Source organism: Perca flavescens, chromosome 5 (genome assembly GCF_004354835.1).
Source record: "Perca flavescens isolate YP-PL-M2 chromosome 5, PFLA_1.0, whole genome shotgun sequence".
NCBI lineage: Eukaryota > Metazoa > Chordata > Actinopteri > Perciformes > Percidae > Perca > Perca flavescens.
Window position 1 is genome coordinate 16,484,027 of NC_041335.1, and position 18,363 is coordinate 16,502,389.

The window sequence follows — 18,363 nt, forward strand, 5'->3', positions numbered from 1 at the left end:
GGTTTAAAGCACTGCCCTTTTGCCATGATCAGAAACCATGACAGCAGGGATGCTTTTTCTTTTGACGGAGGCAGCACAGTAAAATGTATTTCTTACTTTGAAGATGTGTTGGAGCTTTGAGGTTAGCCCAAACTGCAACAGCAAACAGTTCACTTATGGCTAGACTTCCCCTAGCTACCTCACAATAAAAGCCATCCATGGATTACCTGTTCAAAGCTTCTGATATAAAGCCTCAGCAGGGAGTGTTCGGCTGACATTAACAGTAGCTTTACACAGCAATGGACCTCATTACAGTTCCGATTGCGAGGCTAAGGAGGGCAGATCATAAAACAGTGAGAGTCCTATCTGTTAGAGAAAAGTAGGAACAGGAATGATTACAGCTGACAGTGACTTCTCCTGTACGCACATGAGATAAAAACAATTGAAAGCTGAACCTAGGTAGTGTTAAAAAATGTGGCTTTCATTTTATGATGATTGACATAGCTTGGAGTCAAGGCTTGCTGCAAAGTAAGGCAAGGCAGCTTTATTTGTATAGCACATTTCAGTAACAGGGCAATTCAAAGTGCTTTACATAAAACATTAAAGAGCAATTAAAAACGATTAAAAGATTAAAAACAGATATAATACGAGAGAGTTGCGGCAGACCTGCAGTTTTCTAGGAGTTTGTTCCAGATATGTGGAGCATAAAAACTGAACGCTGCTTCCCCCTGTTTGGTTTTGACTCTGGGGACAGCAAGCAGACCTGTCCCAGAAGACCTGAGAGGTCTGGGTGGTTCATAGTGTAGTAGCAGATCAGAAATGTATTTTTGGCCCAAAACTGTTAAGTGATTTATAAACCAGCAAAAGTATTTTGAAATCAATTCCTTGAGGCACTGGAAGCCAGTGTTAAGACTTCAGAACTGGAGTGATGTGATCCACTTTCTTGGTTTCTTAGTGAGGAGCAGCAGTGTTCTGAATCAGCTGCAGCTGTCTGATTGATTTTTTAGGTTGAGTTTTCAGGGCCTGTGGGAAGATACCTGAAAGAAGAGACATGTTTACAATCTGTAGAAAACGTCCGTTGGTAGAATATCAAGGCAACAGGCGGAGGTTTTCAGATGTTGTATAATGTCCTCCAGGTCTTTATGGTTGATCGTATGAAATTAAGTCATATTGGAATTTGTTTTGCATGAACACTGTGACAACACATATCCATATGGACTGTCTAATTTTCTGAATTTTGTTTCTGAAGAAGATGGAAAAGTCATTGCAGGCCTTGATGGACAAAAGTTCAGATGCTACTGGTACTGGAGGGTTTGTTAACCTATCGACAGTAGCAAACAAAGCACGTGAATTATTGTTTCTGCCGATAATGTCAGAGAAGAAGGACCGCCTTTCATTCCTCAGTTCCAAATTATAAATGCGAAGTCTCTCTTTATAGGTGTCATAATGGACCTGGAGATTAGTTTTTTGCCACCTGCGTTCAGCTTTTTGACACTCTTTTTTTCTGTTCTCACCAGTATAACATTTCTCCATGGAGATCTTTTCTTACCAGAGACGGCTTTGACCTTATTGGGAGCAATGGCATCAATAACATTCGTAATTTTACAATTGAAATTATCTACAAGCTCAGTGACTGAGACCCAAAAGAGGGTGGGTGTGGAGGAGAAAAGCTGAATGAATGATTCACTGGTGTTTTCAGTGATATACCATTTTCTGATTACCTTTGTTTGGACACTTTTGTGCACAGAGATAGTGCCATTAAAGAAAACACAGCAATGATCAGAGAGACAGCATCAGTCACCACAACCTTGGAAATGTTCAGACCCTTGGAGATAATTAAGTCCAGAGTGTGCCCCTTGTTGTTTGTGTGCCTGTAGATATTTAGAAATATAGCTCAAGGGGAGGACCTCAGCTGAAGAGCCACATATTCAAAAGAAGAAACATTTCCATAACAAATTTGCGTACATTGGAATGAGTTATTAAACAAAATGGCGACTCCACCTCCTTTCTTATTCACTCTATTCTCACTCATAAAACTGAAATTAGGAGGAGCTGACTCGATAAGAACAGCAGCACTGTTATTATGGTCTAACCATGTTTCAGTTAAAAAACATAAAATCAAGATTGTGATTAATAATAAAATCATTGATTAATAATAATTTTCCTATTAAGACCTGATTATCTGCCTCATTATTTGGGACAGGCTGTGGCTGACGAGGAATGGATGCTAATTTTGCTAAGTTTGTAGTTAAGTGCTTCTTCTTATTTAGTGTAATCACCATTCTTATCACCAACATAAATTGAGGAAGAATTGAATACACAGGGGCCCGGGCTTGTCCTGGAAAGAGTCATGAGTGCCACTAGGCGTGCAACCTGGACGCGGCACATATCAGTTAAAGCTTGCTGCATTTTGTACACAAGCATCCTTATCAGTCTGGGGAGAAGGTTCCAGCAAATACCAGCGGCTTCATCTGGTCAGTGAACTCCAACATGGGGCAAGGGGAAAGAGGGGAAAGGGTGAGTGGAGATAGCGATGGCATGGGCGGGGTATACGGATCCTCAAAGGCATCAGGCTTGGTGAGGGGGTTTAAGGGGTGTTGGATGGGTGAAGAGGGGGGTTGAGATTTCTCGTCTCTACTCTGTGGTCTCCCATGGTAAAATCTTTGCTCAGGTGGGGGCTTTGTTATGTCTTCCTCTTGTTTAGATTCATCTTGTCTGGTGTCCTTGGCCGAGGGAGCAGATGTGTGGCGCAGAAAGTAAAGTAGGTTAGAGGTGAACAGCTTTACTCCTGGCTTGTTAAGGAAAAGTGCATCTGCTTTAAAAAGATGTCTGCGCTCCCAGAAAAAATTAAAATTATCAATGAACTGCAGAGAATGGATGGTACATGCAGTTGAAAGCCATGTGTTCAGTGCCAACAGTCTGTTGAATCTCTCAACTCCTCTTCTGACTGGCCGTAGAGGGCCAATGATAAACACCTCTGCGTTTAGGGAGCTGACTGTGTTCAGCAGATCCATAAAGTCCAGTTTCAGCAATTCAGACTGTTGCTTTACAATGCCATGTGACCCTATATGCAGTATAATGTTCTTCACAGTTGGGTGTGCTGCCACAATATCCGGGATTCTTTGGGCCAAGTCAGATACCATGTCTTTTGGAAAACAGAGTATTTTGGTGTTTTTACTGAACATGCTTTTTACATCTCTTACAGCAGAGTCACCCACAATCAGAGTTTGAGGCCCAGTTGTTAGCTTTCCCTGTGGCTTTTTACTTTGTGAATTGCTCTCAGTCCTTACCCTGCTGTGTGACAATGAGATGCAATCCAGGTCATCAAATAGAGGTCCAGGGTCCTGCAGCAGTGGAGCAAATCTGTTATCCAGTTGGACACTGTTGGGGAGGTATTTTGTTGCTAATTCTCCCTTTCACAGCTGTCCACAGCTGTGTACTACTAAGTACATGGGTTGAAGAGGCGCTCTGCCTGGATGATAATGCAGGCCAGCCGGTTATACCACAAATCTCAGGGTGCTGTGCCCTACCAGTTAGTCGTCCTCCTATTTCACAGGAAAATTATTTACTTCTTAGGCTTTGCACCAAAAAGGTTCCAGGCTACCACTTGTTGATTTATTACCCGTTCCACAGCCCTCCTGTTTCTTTGTAGTCTTATTGGTGCTAATTAGCCGTGTGTTAGCATGCATTTGTCCATTGTTTTGGGTCCATGGTAAAGTGGTGTCATTCCCACATGGTCCGTTCACTTCCACGTTTACTTCTAACCGGTGAATTTTGGTTTCCAGAACTGCAATCTTCTGAAAGAGTTTGTAGTAGTCATCCATGGAGAAGGGAGGCATCTTGCTGCTAATTAGCTTTAGCTAAGTACCACGTTTCCAGTCACTGTAGGACAGGCTTGTGATATTGGTAGGCCACGCATATGCAGAAATATTTTGAAATATAGCAATAGCCTACTATGTCTACAAAAAATGTATAGTCCAGTGATTTATAAGTATCCAGGAGCCGTTGCTCATAGTTTCTCACAGAGGAAAAGCAAGATTATCAGCAGAAATATGCAAGCAGAGGCAGGAGCAAGCACCAAAGCGTCTGCACTGTAAGAAGGTGAAGTAGGCCTGCAGGCATACTGTACAGTGTACAAGTGTAGCATATTGGCGTTACAAGACAGTTCTGTATAATGTTAACCAGCCAAGGTTGCAGAACTGTTAACATAGCTTAATCGGGAGCATGTTTGCAAAACTAATTGGTGCCCAATATATTATTCTGCTCCCTAGTGATAAGGGGCTTGCTATTTGCTGGCGTAGATATATACAGTATATTTAGTCAGAGTTAACAGGGTTTTTCCCATTTTAAATGTAGATGGCAGCACACTCGTCAAGGTGATTGCTATTTATAAATATGCTATGTACAGCATTATCATGACTTAAAACAGACAAAGAGGCAGGGTAGCCCCAAATTCTCACATTTAAACTAATGTGTATTTTGGTACATTCTGTATTCTGCTGTCTTTGAGCACATCTGGCTGGGGATAGAGAGAACGTAATGCATGGATGGAGACGACTATAATTCACCAATCTCTCCTTCCTCCACTCCCTCCCTCCCTTCCTCCTCTCCTGCCAATGCCTTTGCCAGAGATATATTATTCACACAGTGTGATTTATTTTCTACAGACACGCCGTAAAAGGCCCTTGCCTGTGTTAAAAGAGCTGGCTGGCAGCCAGGGGTTTAATGACTGGGGCCTAGTCCAGTGGTGGGGAGGAGAAGCCAGGGCCTCAGTTAAAATACACCCCCCGCCCCAGGGGATCCAGGACAGATGACTCATATACACACTATTCCCCCCCCCACGTTTTTCCTCCTGTGTTGTTATGCCTCTTCTACCTTCCATGTCCTTCCCTTTTGCCCTTGTGTTGCCTCTCTCCCACAATCCATACAGACTTTCCCCTTGTTCCTCCGCCTCTTCCTCCCCCAACCCCTTCTATCTCTCTTTCCTCCTTCCAGTTCTCTTTCTGTTTTTTTCCCTGGTGTCCCCTCCCCCTCCTTCCCCCATTACCCTCTCTTTTCCCCATTCTCCCTGCCCCTCCTCTAGCATGACTTACTGCCTCACTTCACAGCTTTAGCCCAATTAAAACACAGGCGCGTGTGCATATGCATGCGTGCCGCACAACCATATATACATACATACACATGCATAGACCCATTCAGACACACGCATATACAGTAGTATACACATACAGTTAGATAGATCCCTATCCACAAGCTGATACAGATGCAAAATTCACATTATTGTCTGTGCATGCAACTGTGAGTTTGTAAATCATTCCTCAATAGAACTAGTTGGTAGTGATTTAATTGTGTGTGTGTGTGTGTGTGTGTGTGTGTGTGTGTGTGTGTGTGTGTGTGTGTCTGTGTCTGTGTCTGTTTGTGTGTGTCTGTGCTTGTGTGTGTCTCAATCTCTTACCTGAAATGTCTTTTGTGTCACATGACTTGTTCAAACACATGCATGCAGAGAAATACTCACTAAATGATAAACATCAAGGATCACTTTATCCTGTCTGAAAGCTGGTCTGTGAACATGTATCTTTGTGTAGTAGTGACTTCCTACTCCACAGAGAAACAGGTCCTCAGTATACAGCCCCTCACACTGCTGAAGGTCACTGGTTTTATGTTCCGTGTATGCAGCTCATAAATTTCTGCTACTTTGTAGTGTGTGTGTGTGTGTGTGTGTGTGTGTGTGTGTGTGTGTGTGTGTGTGAACTGAGCGTGTGCACACTTCTGTGCAGCTCGTAAACTACTGCTACTTAGTGCTTTCTGCATTAGACTAATTTTACTGTCTGCCCTGAATTCTTGAGCAACAATAGAGTAAGATGTTCCGCTGAGTTTTAAATGGAGGGCGGTCTTTATCTTCCCTTACTCGTACTTCATTAGCAAACACTTTACCATAGAGCTATACGCTCTTAAACGTTTAATTTTTTAACGTTATCATTTGTTAAAAAACATTGTACAACAGTATCACAAATATATTCTGTATCTACAAATAGAAATATTCTTAATGTCTTGTGTATCACTTTTTTAAACATTACTCTGCAATCCAGCCCCACCATATTTGTTGTATCTAATTCAGAGCTGTTTTGGTTTATTGCACTCATCATGTGATAGAGCACTGCAGAGACCTGCTACATTGTATCAGCAGGATTCTGGAGGGAAAGAAGAGAGGAGATGGTTAGGGAATCCAGGAATAGGAGTAAAAGCTCAAGAAAAAGAGACCAAGCATGTTGTATGCACATTGCTTGGGGACTGGTGGCTGATTGTGCTTTTCCTCCATTTTGGCTGTGGCTCAGTCTGAGCCCCGGGAACAGTGCCCAGGCAGAGAGGAAGGGAGGGCTAAGAAACGGGACAGAGATGGGAAACAAAAAGAATGACAGTGATGGACCAAGACCAGGAAGCGGTTTCTGAAATAGAGACGGAAATGAAATGGTGCAGTGTTACCAGTTTAATTGAAAATTAGAGAGTAGCATATTGCCGCCCATGAAGAGTAGAGTGGAAAAGAGAATGAGAGTGATGGGGAAAAGGGAAAAGAGACAGGATAGAACAGCGTGTAAAGGGCATACTGCCCAGTTCACCAGTGTGAAGGAAACAATATGGCTCCAGTTTCTTCTGCTCAGCCATTCTGAACTGCTGAATTCATTATTCGTGCATGTTGGGCATGTGTGTGTATGCATTTGTGTGTGTTTGTATTTGTGTCTGTGAGAGTATCTGCATGCGGGTAAATGTGTTGATATGTGTGTTTGTATTTTTGTGTTTGGCTTTTTGGCAGCCTGTGCTCCAGATGCACAGGGTTGTTATTGTCTAGCGACATATTAAATAGTTGAAGGAGACATTTCTGTGGATTTCCTGCTAGCAGAATGGGATCTCCTTCTCTCTCCTCTCCTCTCTGCTCTCTAGTAGACAATTACAGGATAGGATCTGCTCTCCTGGCTCAGCTGGGCTTTGAAAGGCTTACATGAATATGTCAAAATTAGCAGGAAGCTCTTGAAGCAAAAAAAAGACATTCTCTCCATGAGCTAAATTGGCATGATATCTTTCCTTGCCTTTTCAAGGCTGCTCTTTTTGACTGACATTCTATCATAAAAAGTTGTTACTCTACATAGACTTTGCTCTGCTATTTATCTACCTTGTGATGTCTCACCTCACTTATGCTCACTCTCTCCTCTCCCAGATGTTCCCAGTAAGCGGAGATATAAGCGACGCGAGGTGGAACAGATCCAGAAGGACGTGAGGAGGATGCATTCTTTGAACTTTGAGCATGTGCAGAAGATCCTCCGTGCCAAGCGCCTGCAGCGACAAGCCAAAACAGGAAACAATGTCATTAAAAGACGGCCTGGGCGGCCCCGAAAACAACCCATAGTGGAATCAGAGCCGACTAATAGGATGGCGAATGATCGAGCTGATGGTCGAGGTTTGGACACGTTTGCCGGTAGGAGAGGTGATGGGAGGACTCAGGGGATGCCTGTCCTGGAGAGGTGTGATGACCTGCCAGGTAGGCAGAGCCTCAGGCAAAGCTTGACCCCCGAGCATCTGGAGTTCTCAAATCATGATTCCATCTCAGCAACAATTGAGACTGTGGTGCATCAAGCGCGATCTGTGCCTCCACTGGCCAAAGGGGGGAAACGCAGAGGCAGGGGCCACAGCAGGGACCAGTTATGGGCTCCTTCCAGTCAGTAGACCAGCAAGAGAGAGCAACTCTGTAACTGAACGGAAAGCAGTTGTTGGAGTCAGTGCTGTTTCAGATGCAGTGCCCTTATTTCTGAGACTCCTTGGTGCACTTTGACTTGTTTCTCCTCTCTGATTAGTGAGGACTACAGAGGATCAGTGGAGGAGCAGGAGGAGAGAGAACTTCCACTTGCTAAACCCAACCAGACATGAGCCTTTTAAGGATTCATTGGACCTTCATTTACAATGGCACTATATGGTACTATTTGATACTGAATCTGATGCTATAAAAGTGTGTGGTACTTAGTGTAGGATATTATGTGATTCTTTATGTATCTGATACAGTGATGTGTATTGTATTTTATGATACTGTATCTGAATGTGGCTTTAGCCATATATTTACCAGCAAGGGGAGGGGTAATGGTTAATATTAAACTGTGCAGCTCTGCTTATTTTTGCCTTTCTGAGGAAGCTTGTCAAAGACATGTGGGATAAAACAGCAGTAATTCAGCCACCTTACCCTATTACTTACTCCCTTATCTGTACCTTCCTTGTTTTTTTGTTCTCTCCGAGGAGTAACTGATACTTGCTGGCAGCTCCTCATCCCTGGTCCCCCTCCCCGCTCGACACTCACCCCAATTTTTTAGCCCTCCCTGGTGCCTGCCGCTCAACTTCACCTCCCTTTGTCCTCTCATCTACTCCCAATCATGTTTTACATTTCCCATTGCTTGTGCTCCCTCAACCTACCCCCTGTTTCATTTAGTTCTCCCTCCCTGCTCAGGCCTGTCCTGTGCAGTGACATAGAGGCAATATGGTGGATGAGACTGTCCCAGACTGTACATAGAAACCAAGTCCACTGTTGCCTGCCTTGTACAATGAGAAACCAGCTCGTAGACATGTACTGGTATACAGTATATCAAATAGAATTGTTGTACCATAGACAATGAAAGTTGTGTATTGTTTTATAACCAAAAACAGACATGGGTGCGACTCAAGACAAGTTTGTTTTCTGACAGAAAGAACCACATATATTCATTCATACACTCATTATTGTGTTTATATCCAGCGGGCATTGCATTGCATACAGGAGGAATATCAGGTGTGTTTTTGGTAAAACTTAAAATTGGTTTATTGCACTATGAAAAACCATACACTTGCATCAATCAAATGCAGCACTTACATGCTTGTTCCAGCCTTATGTTTTGGCCTTCGATGGTGTGGATATCCATTCCAGAGAGCATGCATTATTTTAATCAATTTGTATATGCAGGCTGCGCAGCCAAAAGCGTAAAACTGAAGCCCAAGCCTGAATCGTGACAGAACAGTTCAGCTGAAGAAGAGGGCTCACAGTCAGTGTTTTAAAAAGCCGATCCCAGTCTTTCTACTTAACATGATTTTTAATCCATATCCTTGAAAATATTTTTTTGAAAGTAAATCCAGTATTTAGATTTAGAAACCAAAGTCTCAGTATTCAGTGTAAGGATGTATTATTTAAAAGAATCTAAATCAGAGTTTGACAAACTCTCCACCATGTTGGCACCAATGTAAAGCATCCCTATGTGCACTCTAGAATGTAGCCATCTTGGATTTGTTTGTGTCAATATGTCAAGCCTTTGTTAAACTCTATCTACAGTATCTGTGGCTTTGGGTAGTGGTTGGTATTTTCTCGAATACGTATTTCAGAATATAAGCAATGGATCAGTGTTTCTTTGACAACTTTGTTATGGTTTTGTTTCAGGAAGTTCAGTTTTCTTTGGGTTGGGTGGGATTCTCAGTTGCAGCAGTTCAACTTGTGCCTTATGTTTCTTTCTCTCACCAATTACATTTGACCTGAGAAATATCAAGTGGCAGAGAACTCCCCAGAAATTGACCCAAAATATTCATGATTGTTCATATGACGCATGTATCTTAGTCATCAGAACCCTGACACTGCCCGTGTCCCTTCACAGCTTCCATAGTCAGCATTCTCTGTCACCGGGCACTGAGTCTGTCTCCCAGCTTCCTCCTAGTTTTCTGACCCATATCATCAAAACAGAACTAGAAGGGCTGGGCTGATGAATATAATGTGATATTACTGTATTGAATACACACCATGTAGTGGCCTACATACTGCTTTACAGCAGTGGTGGAAACAGGATGGTCCACTGTATCAGATGTGTTTCTATCCAGAGATATTGATTAAACTCAATGTCCCACATATAATTGAGGATTATTTACTCTGCCCAGTATTTAACCAGTTATTTAAAACAGATAACTGGTTATGCACTTGGCGAAGGAGCATGTCAGAGGTGGTTGTCATGGAAACCACATTCTCCTACATTGCTGTTTGCTATGCATCAGGCCATGCCTGGCAATGACCTTAAAAGGAATTTCTGTTCTGGGTCCACCCTTCGACAAAGAGAAATAAGTGGTCTTATTTACTGAATAAAATGAATTAATGTTACAAGAATTGTGAATAATACCAGTAATAATTTGTAATAAGTTGTGCAGAAAGTGACTATCATTTCATGAAAACTATAGTTACTGCAGCTCTATGCAGTACAGCCTTAACCAGATGTAAAACTACAGTATTGAAGTGTTTGTTGTAAATAGTGTTAGTTTGTCCATCCTGCATGGATACTGGTTGGGCTCGGCTATGCTGGGACTGTCTCCTAAAACCACAGTAGATCTTCTCTCTCTATTAAGACTGCTCAAGACCCAGGAAAACATACAGAAATGGTTATTCTAATTGATTTCCCTATTCGACAAATTCTGCTGTACACTGACAGTCATCATTCCAGTCCGTTAAATTACACAGAATGCTAAAATAATTTGCCTTATCACACCTTTAAAAGTTCTTGGAGGATAAAAGCCCCACTGTAGTGTACTCGACCAAAAATAGGAATCCCCGCTGACTTGCAGCTATTTTGCCTGCAGCCAGTTGGGCCAGTGCAGTAGCACGAAGAGTAAGCAAGAGTGTTGTGTGTGGGGGGAGTTCTCAGAGGAAATAGCCAAAAATACACAAAGTTAGTGTGCTTAACCTTGCTTTGCTAGATGACTTTTGGTGGGTCTGCAGTCAGTTGTGGTGAAGATGAGGTCTAGATTTGTGGTCTGTGAGGTGTAGAGACTACATGCTTGGCAGCTTACTCCATACTGTGGTCAGCAGTTTCTGATGTTAGAGTTAAAGACCCCAGGTGTTGTCTGTCCTGTCTGTCTCTCCTACCAGCCAATGCTCCGGTGCCTTCTAACACTGACAAGTATTGTCCCAATCCAGAGCTTTCACTCTATACAGAGACTGCAGAGGGGATGTGGCTGTGAATAGGGTTCAAGGTCACTGTTGTTGTATTTAGCAGCTAATCTGGACAAGTGGCTACAGGAGGCCCCTAAGCACTGATGTAAGGATCTTTACCTTGTTTTTGGTCCTATCATCAAGGGCAGCGCAGTTTGACCTTAAATCAGTGGTTGGGGTGTATTTACTGAAGTCAACACTTACCAGTTCACTACAGCGACTAGAATGGGATATAACGGCACCTACATTTCTATCACCCCCTATTCCCTTTGTAGCATGCTGTGATGAGTGTCCTACACATGGAGTGAGGGGTCACATGAGACAGAACCTCATAAATGTACATGTAGTCATCCTCACAGCATACGTTACAGTTCTAAGCTATAATGTTGTTCAAAGCTGAAAGTGCAGATTAAGCATTGAGAAAACCAATAAATGTACTTGTTTAGAGCACAAAGTGAGCTCTTCTAACAGTGTGGGCATATTTTAGTTTGTATACATAGTGTATTTCAACCTTTTTCTAGAGTGGGTTTCCTTTATTTGCATGCTCACCTTGATTGTATGCATAAATATTTTAGACAAGCCGAAAATTGAATTTCAATTGAATTTTGAGCAGGACTTGTACATTGTTTGATATGTTTCTTTTTGTAATGGATTTTTTAATTCATGAAGCATTTTTGTACATTGTATGAATATCAAAAATATTTGACATATAGAGTAAATACTAGATGCGCATGCATATGCATATATCCTTCACAGTATGTATGTGTAAATGTACACATATATTTTGTATTTGCATTTGCTGGCATACAGATATATGTCTTAAGCACATATATACATGCAATATATATGTATATCCATGTCCGCTGGCATGCTTTTGGTCATGTTTATCTTTCATGATCTTGTAGGTTCATATTTTGTTTTGTTTTATTTCTCTTTCCTCAGAAAGAAAAGCTCATTCTTTTGCTACCCTTCTGTTGGCTGGCAGCGTTGAGCACTTATTAAGAAGAACTACAGTTGAAGTTGTTCATGTTATCCATTGTGTGAAATAATAAATGACTTTATTGACAGCTGATGGTGGCACATATTTTCTTCTTTCTGATTAAGATTGTTTTGGATTTAATATTCTGAGCTCCTAAAAACTGCTTTATCACATGCCGACATAAGGCTGATAAGTTATTCTGAGCCAAGAGCCAGTTGAGACTTTGTGTATATGTTAGTGTGTGTGTGTGTGTGTGTGTGTGTGTGTGTGTGTGTGTGTGTGTGTGTGTGTGTGTGTGCGTGTGTGTGTGCGTTTGTGTGCGTCGGAGCAAGATAACAGGATGGTTTGCTGCACTGTTTGTGCTGAATTTCAGATGGTCTCAGTGAATAAGTACTACCCCACACAATGTGTTCACTTGTTGCGGTTAAAAGCGAGGGAATCCTCTCATTACATTATGCTACAGCCTCACTCAGTCACACTCTCACACGCTCACAAACACATACCTAAACACTCTTACTCTCATACTTGTTCATTTGCCAAGCCTACATCTCTGAATCCTGCCTGCACTAGCCCATCAGTACATGTTCTAGGTGGGCTGGGCTGCAGGCTGCTCTGCTATTGGACGGAGCTGAGTGGGAAGTGCCACACTATTGGCTGCTTCCAACTAGTAAAATTCTTCTGTTACCATGGTTGCAGGGTGAGCTGCCCAAATATGTCTCAGTGTATCTAGTAGTGCTGATGGAACCGTTGGCACCACCGGTGTTATGCTGAAAAAAATCCCCCCTCTGATGGAAGTCAGGGCTGCAGTGGGGCTGCACCCAAATCACTCTCTACTGATGCCTGTAATGAGCCCACATGGCCCCACTCCACATCCAGCACAAGAAAGAGGATGAGATAGATCACCAGGGCTGTGATCACAATGAAACAGCACAGCAAAACACATCCTGCATGAAGGATGTACTGTTCAGCCAGAGCTACACTTAAAAGGGGAAAACAGGATCATCAATCAGATGTGCAATGTGTGGATTCTCTCACCAGGTTTAGTATAAAATGTAGTTTCTTCCAAGACTGTGTTTTCCACTGCACAAGGTACACATATAGCATATATAAACATATACAATACCATCACTAATGAGATGGAGGTGGTCATTATTGAAAGATCCACAACTGGAGTGAGCACACCATAATTAAAAAAGTATATTTCAAAGAATTCACATGGTACTTTTAATGGAAATATAAAGGTACAATGTATTCCACCTGGTCAGTAGGTGGAGCCCCCATGCTGGACAAAATAAATAGACTGAATTTAAATTGCCCAAGGTATTGTTTTGCCTTATTGATGCTCCATGAGCAAAACCTTTCAGCTTTATATAACAATATTATGAAATATTATAATTCTTATCTACTGTGACATCTGTGCAAGGCAGAAATATTGCAGTACAGTTATGGAAGTGCATAATAAAAGAAAGAAATATGTGCAGAACTGGATCAGTGTTATGATATGTTATCTAGAGATACAGACTGTAATTGAAATGTTGTGGTGGAGGATTGTACTCAGAAAGTGTAGGAGGAGGACAGGGCTTATAAATTGTGGTGCTCAGCTGGGGCCTGTAGGTTTACTGTTACCAAACCTAAACAACCTGCTTTTAAGGAAAATGTTCCAAAACTTTGGGAGGATCTTCCTCCCAATCCTCTGTGGACCAGGCTCCTTTGTAATGATAGATTTAGGGTTGCATTTAAAAAATATGCATAGTCCGAGTTGCACTTGAACGTATTGCAAAGACTATGGTTGATGGCCAGCTGACCGCCGACATGCACGTACATTCTGTACCTGCGTGAGAAAAACATCACTATTTAGCCTAAGACAAACGACACAAACAAGATCATCAAAATCATTTTCATGACACTGTCAATGTGTTCTCACATTTTGCTTAGAATGTGAACTGAGAATACATGTCTGTCTGTCTAAAGAAAAGCTATAACTAACACAGCAAAGTTTTGATTTTCTTCTCTGTTAAAGTCAGTCTGTGCTGCTAATTTGTCTGTAGAGAGGAAAATGTGACCCAAATTGGTGAAACAGTCCCAGATAAGAGCCGACAAGAGGCAGTAGTATTAGACACACTGCAGAAAGTACAGACATTCAACCACAGTCCAAAAACGACCAGCTGCATCCCTAACATAGCTGCCAGCCTAGACATATGAGCTTCGTTTGGTGGAATCTTTGAAGGAGCTTTGAAGTGTATCATCGATGGAGTGGGTGGGCCTTTGGTGATTATACTCTCAAATTGTTGATTCTTCCTCCAAAATTCTGCCCACTTCATCCAACCTGCATTAATCAACGTTTCACCACAGCGTATGTCCTGGCAGCACATTCTGGAAGACAAAAGGACAAGTTTGTGGAAATAAATCAGAGCCTGCTTTGTTGTTGGTCTCTGCCCAGTTTTGCTGACAAAGTACTTTTACTCTTATCATACTAACAACAGTCTGAACCTGTAAACTATCCCAATTGTTATTGTTGACTTTTGGCAATACATCTCCTTCTCTGTGGAAACAGATTCACCTGCAAGTATGTATTATTTTAAAGCTCAGCCTTTGTACCTTAGGAACTATGGTGTGTCTGTTATATCTGGTGACATTAGGGTTAGCTTTGCACCGCATTGTGTTGCACACTATGAAGCCTCAGGAAGTCTACAAAAGTGTCTATGCAGCAACATATGTGCCATTTATGGCAAGTTGTTCTTTTCTGTAGTCGTTGCTTTCCAGTGAAAGACATGTAACCTCTTCCAAAGGGAAGTCATCCCAATTTCATTTTTATGAAAAAAAATGAATTTAGTTCTCTATAGAGCTCGCTCTGACTTTATTCCTAAGTGTTGCAGTGTCTCTTCAAGACAAGTGCAGGAAGCAAAAATAAGACTCTCAAAAGTGACACTGCTAATTCTGCATAATTTTTTAATCAATTTCGTTGCTAAGTATTTATGATTTTCTCCAAGTCTTAACAATAAAAATTTGAGTCAGGATGCATGAGTGACTGCCGATAAACATCAATGACTGTTTGAGGCCCGTCCAAAGCCAGACAGACAACCAACAACAGACAGAGCCATACATATACTACAGATAGTCCTGCACTGCAGGACAACTAACCCAGAAGCCTGCCGTGTAACCAAGCATCCCTCAATCTATCTCTGTTGGTGTTTTCAGAGGATGACTATTGCTTGTGTTTATGAAGATGGATAGAGCAGGCAATATCTTAGCTCTCTCTCCCTCCTCTCTCTCTTTCTCCACTGCACATTGATGACAGTGACGGGAGACACCATCTGGTGGTGAAATATATCAGTGCGACTCAAAACCATCATGTCACATCCACAGGACAGAGAGCATCATCACTCACTGTAGTCAAAGCAGCAAATGTGACAGGTAGGCTAAACAAATGCAGTTTTTGAGTTTAAGATGAAAGAAAATTAAATGTTTTTATGGATTTGAATGATAATAATCTGAACTATGACCTCAAACCGCCAAATCTACACACCCCAGTGCTTTATTTATTGATCCACTTGAGAGATCAGTGCAGGAATACTGTAGCTGAAAGTTGGTTATGTCTGTGTGTGGTGCATAGGAAAAAAACACCAGAGATATGACAGAATGTGTTCTGCATGGAGCTGGCCACTGTTGCCACGGTGACAGTGTGACTCATGGCAGTTTGATTTGGATTTAGAGTGGTGCCCTGCTTTGTGTGTGATGTGTGTGATGTGTGTGTGGATGTGCATAAGCATGTGTGAAATGTACCTATCTGCAAATATGTAAATACATGCATATATAGGCTTATATTTGTGTGCTGGCGGGATGAGAAAGAAAATAAAAAAGGGAGAATTTCCTCTGCACAGTGATAGAGTAATTCTCTCATGTCTCCTCGGTCACAGTTAGAGCCTTTGTTAGCAGATTGGCTCTGCCTTAGTCTTATTAATGATGCCAACACTTAGGTAATGTGCCTTTTTGATGAGAGTAGGCCACTTAATCTCTCTATTCAGGCTCCATCTCGCACACACACTCTCTCTTTCTCACACACACACACACACACACACACACACACACACACACACCTCCCCCTCAATCCTCCTAATAAGCTGTCTCTCTGTCTCCTGTAATTTGGCAGACGAGTCTATTATATGATACAGTCATATTTTATTAATGGACCCCCGTAGCGAACACACACACCCCTTAGTGGATGAGATTATGTGACGCAGGGAGCATGTGTATGTGTTAAAAATGATTCCAACTCCTCTGTTAGTTTTCATCTTCACCGTTTGTCTGCTGTGTTGTTAGTACTGGGCTGGAAGGCAGAACCACAGGCATTTCTGCTGAAGTTGGCACTGTTCCTCCACACTTCATTACACTTTCATCAGCTCAGTGATAGCATGGAACAGTGCAGCTTCAAAAGGCTGAAAACAGCAAAATAAAAGGCAACGTTCAATTATTGAGTTAAACATTTCGTGGAAATACTCTCGTCTTTGTCTCTCTCCGTCTCTCTCTCTCTCTTCCTCAGTGTTATGCAGTTAATTCATCCCATATGTTTCAGCAGTGCCAGGCATTTCAAGCTCTGTGGTGAAGTACACTCCTCCAAAACTAATTTTCTCAAACACTATATTACTTCAATGATATATTACCCAACAAATGCAGTTGTTTGCATATCTGCAGCATTATAAAATTATTAAAAAATAAATTTTCTGTGTGGCTAATTTCAATTATAGATGATCTTTTTGAGCAATGAAACTCTGCAGCCATGCTAGGAGCTATGCCCACAATGACAATGTTGATGTTAAGCAGGTATAATGTCTACCGTGTTCACCTTCTTAGTTTAGCATGCTAACATTTGCTGATTAGCACTAAACACAAAGTACAACTGAGCCTGATGGGAACCTCATTAGTTTTACAGGTTTGGGTCATAAACCAAAGTATTGTATGAAGTAAGATGTTGACCTGATCGTAGCACTAGATGAAAAGTGTATCACCAAAATGATTACATTTCATTCTGAGAGGACATGAATGTTGATACCAAAATATTATGTTACTGTAATCTATCCATTCGTTTTCAAGACATTTTACTCAAAACTACATATGTGAACCTCGTGGTGGCGCTAAGGGAAAAGGTCAGGGGATCACCAAAGTCATGAGGATTCATCCCCGGGCACCATGAATGCCTGTCCAACTTTTCATTGCAATCCTGTAGCTGTCTTTATAAATTTGTAGCATTAATAGTTATCTGTAAGGCTTTGCGAGCAATTTTCATTGCATGTCCAAAATGGCAAATCTCTTTGCAAATCAACTCTTTACTCTATGTGCTTGATATGACAGCAGTCCCCCCCACACATGCACTTTGGTTAGTCTAGAAGATTCTGCGTAGGTTCTCAAAGGATGAAACAGGAATCCCTCACAGCAAATATACAAGGTAGTTTTGCAAATTTGCAGATTTATACAATCTTTTCTCAGTGAGGGCAGGTATGTATGCTATTTAGCCGTTTAACAATAATTTATTAAGCACCTTTGTTGGAAATTCGGTATAACAGTAAACAAACCATTATTCAAATGTACATACCATCATAGGTCAGTAAATGTCATATTTCAAAGGGCTTCAAATATACGTGGAGGGGTGCTTTAAAGGCCTGACTGCGAGTGCATCTGCATCACCCCATAGACCCCATAATCTGCAGTTTCATTCTAATCTGAATAGGAACTTCCTCCAACCCTAGGCAAACAGTCAGCAGAGGCAGGACCACCTCTCTTGTTGTCTGGTCTTGTTAGAACAGATGAATGGATTGAGTTCTTTATCAGACTGTTTCATACAGTTTTCCCAGCCTTCTTCTTTAAAACCAGCAGCGGCTTGTCTTCATTGGGCCAACAACAAGGAAATATTATCTGATTGTTATAGCTCCAGGAAATAGTCCAGAACCGAACAGCAACAAAGATAATAGTTATAGATATAGATAGTTTATTGCAATACCTGCACGTTTGTGCATGTAATGTTATCCAAACAAATCTTCACATTTCTGAACATATGCGCCTACATGCACACGCACGCCTGCATGTGTGCATTTGGCATGTGTGTGTCCACATAATGAAGAAGAGTGAAGCTTTGAGCTGTCAGGTACACGTGAAGGTTTGACACTGTGTGACAGTCAAGAGTAACATGCTGAGAACAAACGAGTGATTAGAGTCAGCAGACTGAAATTGAGTGGCTGCTCATTAGACGCATGTTGACAATGTTTGGTTATGTGCCAACATATAGAAATGTTCTCAGGCAGTCATTAGATAAAAACACCTGTGCAGATACTTTAGTGTGTCAACAGAAGTGTGTGTGTGAGAAAGAAAAAAGAGACCCCCAGGCAGTTTTGAGAGAAAAAAGGTTTGCCAAATTATTTTTGTCATGATGGGGGGA

The 18,363-nt window shown here is 41.7% G+C and overlaps 1 protein-coding gene across 3 annotated transcripts in view; it reads left to right on the forward strand.

Annotated features, from left to right (window-relative positions):
• Positions 1–12,024, forward strand: part of setbp1 (SET binding protein 1) — a 40,038-nt gene extending 28,014 nt beyond the window's left edge. For all 3 annotated transcript variants that reach the window (XM_028577392.1, XM_028577393.1, XM_028577391.1), the window contains one exon: positions 7,193–12,024. In XM_028577392.1, coding sequence (XP_028433193.1) covers positions 7,193–7,698 — 506 coding nt within the window. In that variant the 3' untranslated portion in view covers positions 7,699–12,024. The remainder of the gene's footprint in view (positions 1–7,192) is intronic.
• Positions 12,025–18,363: the final 6,339 nt, after the last annotated feature.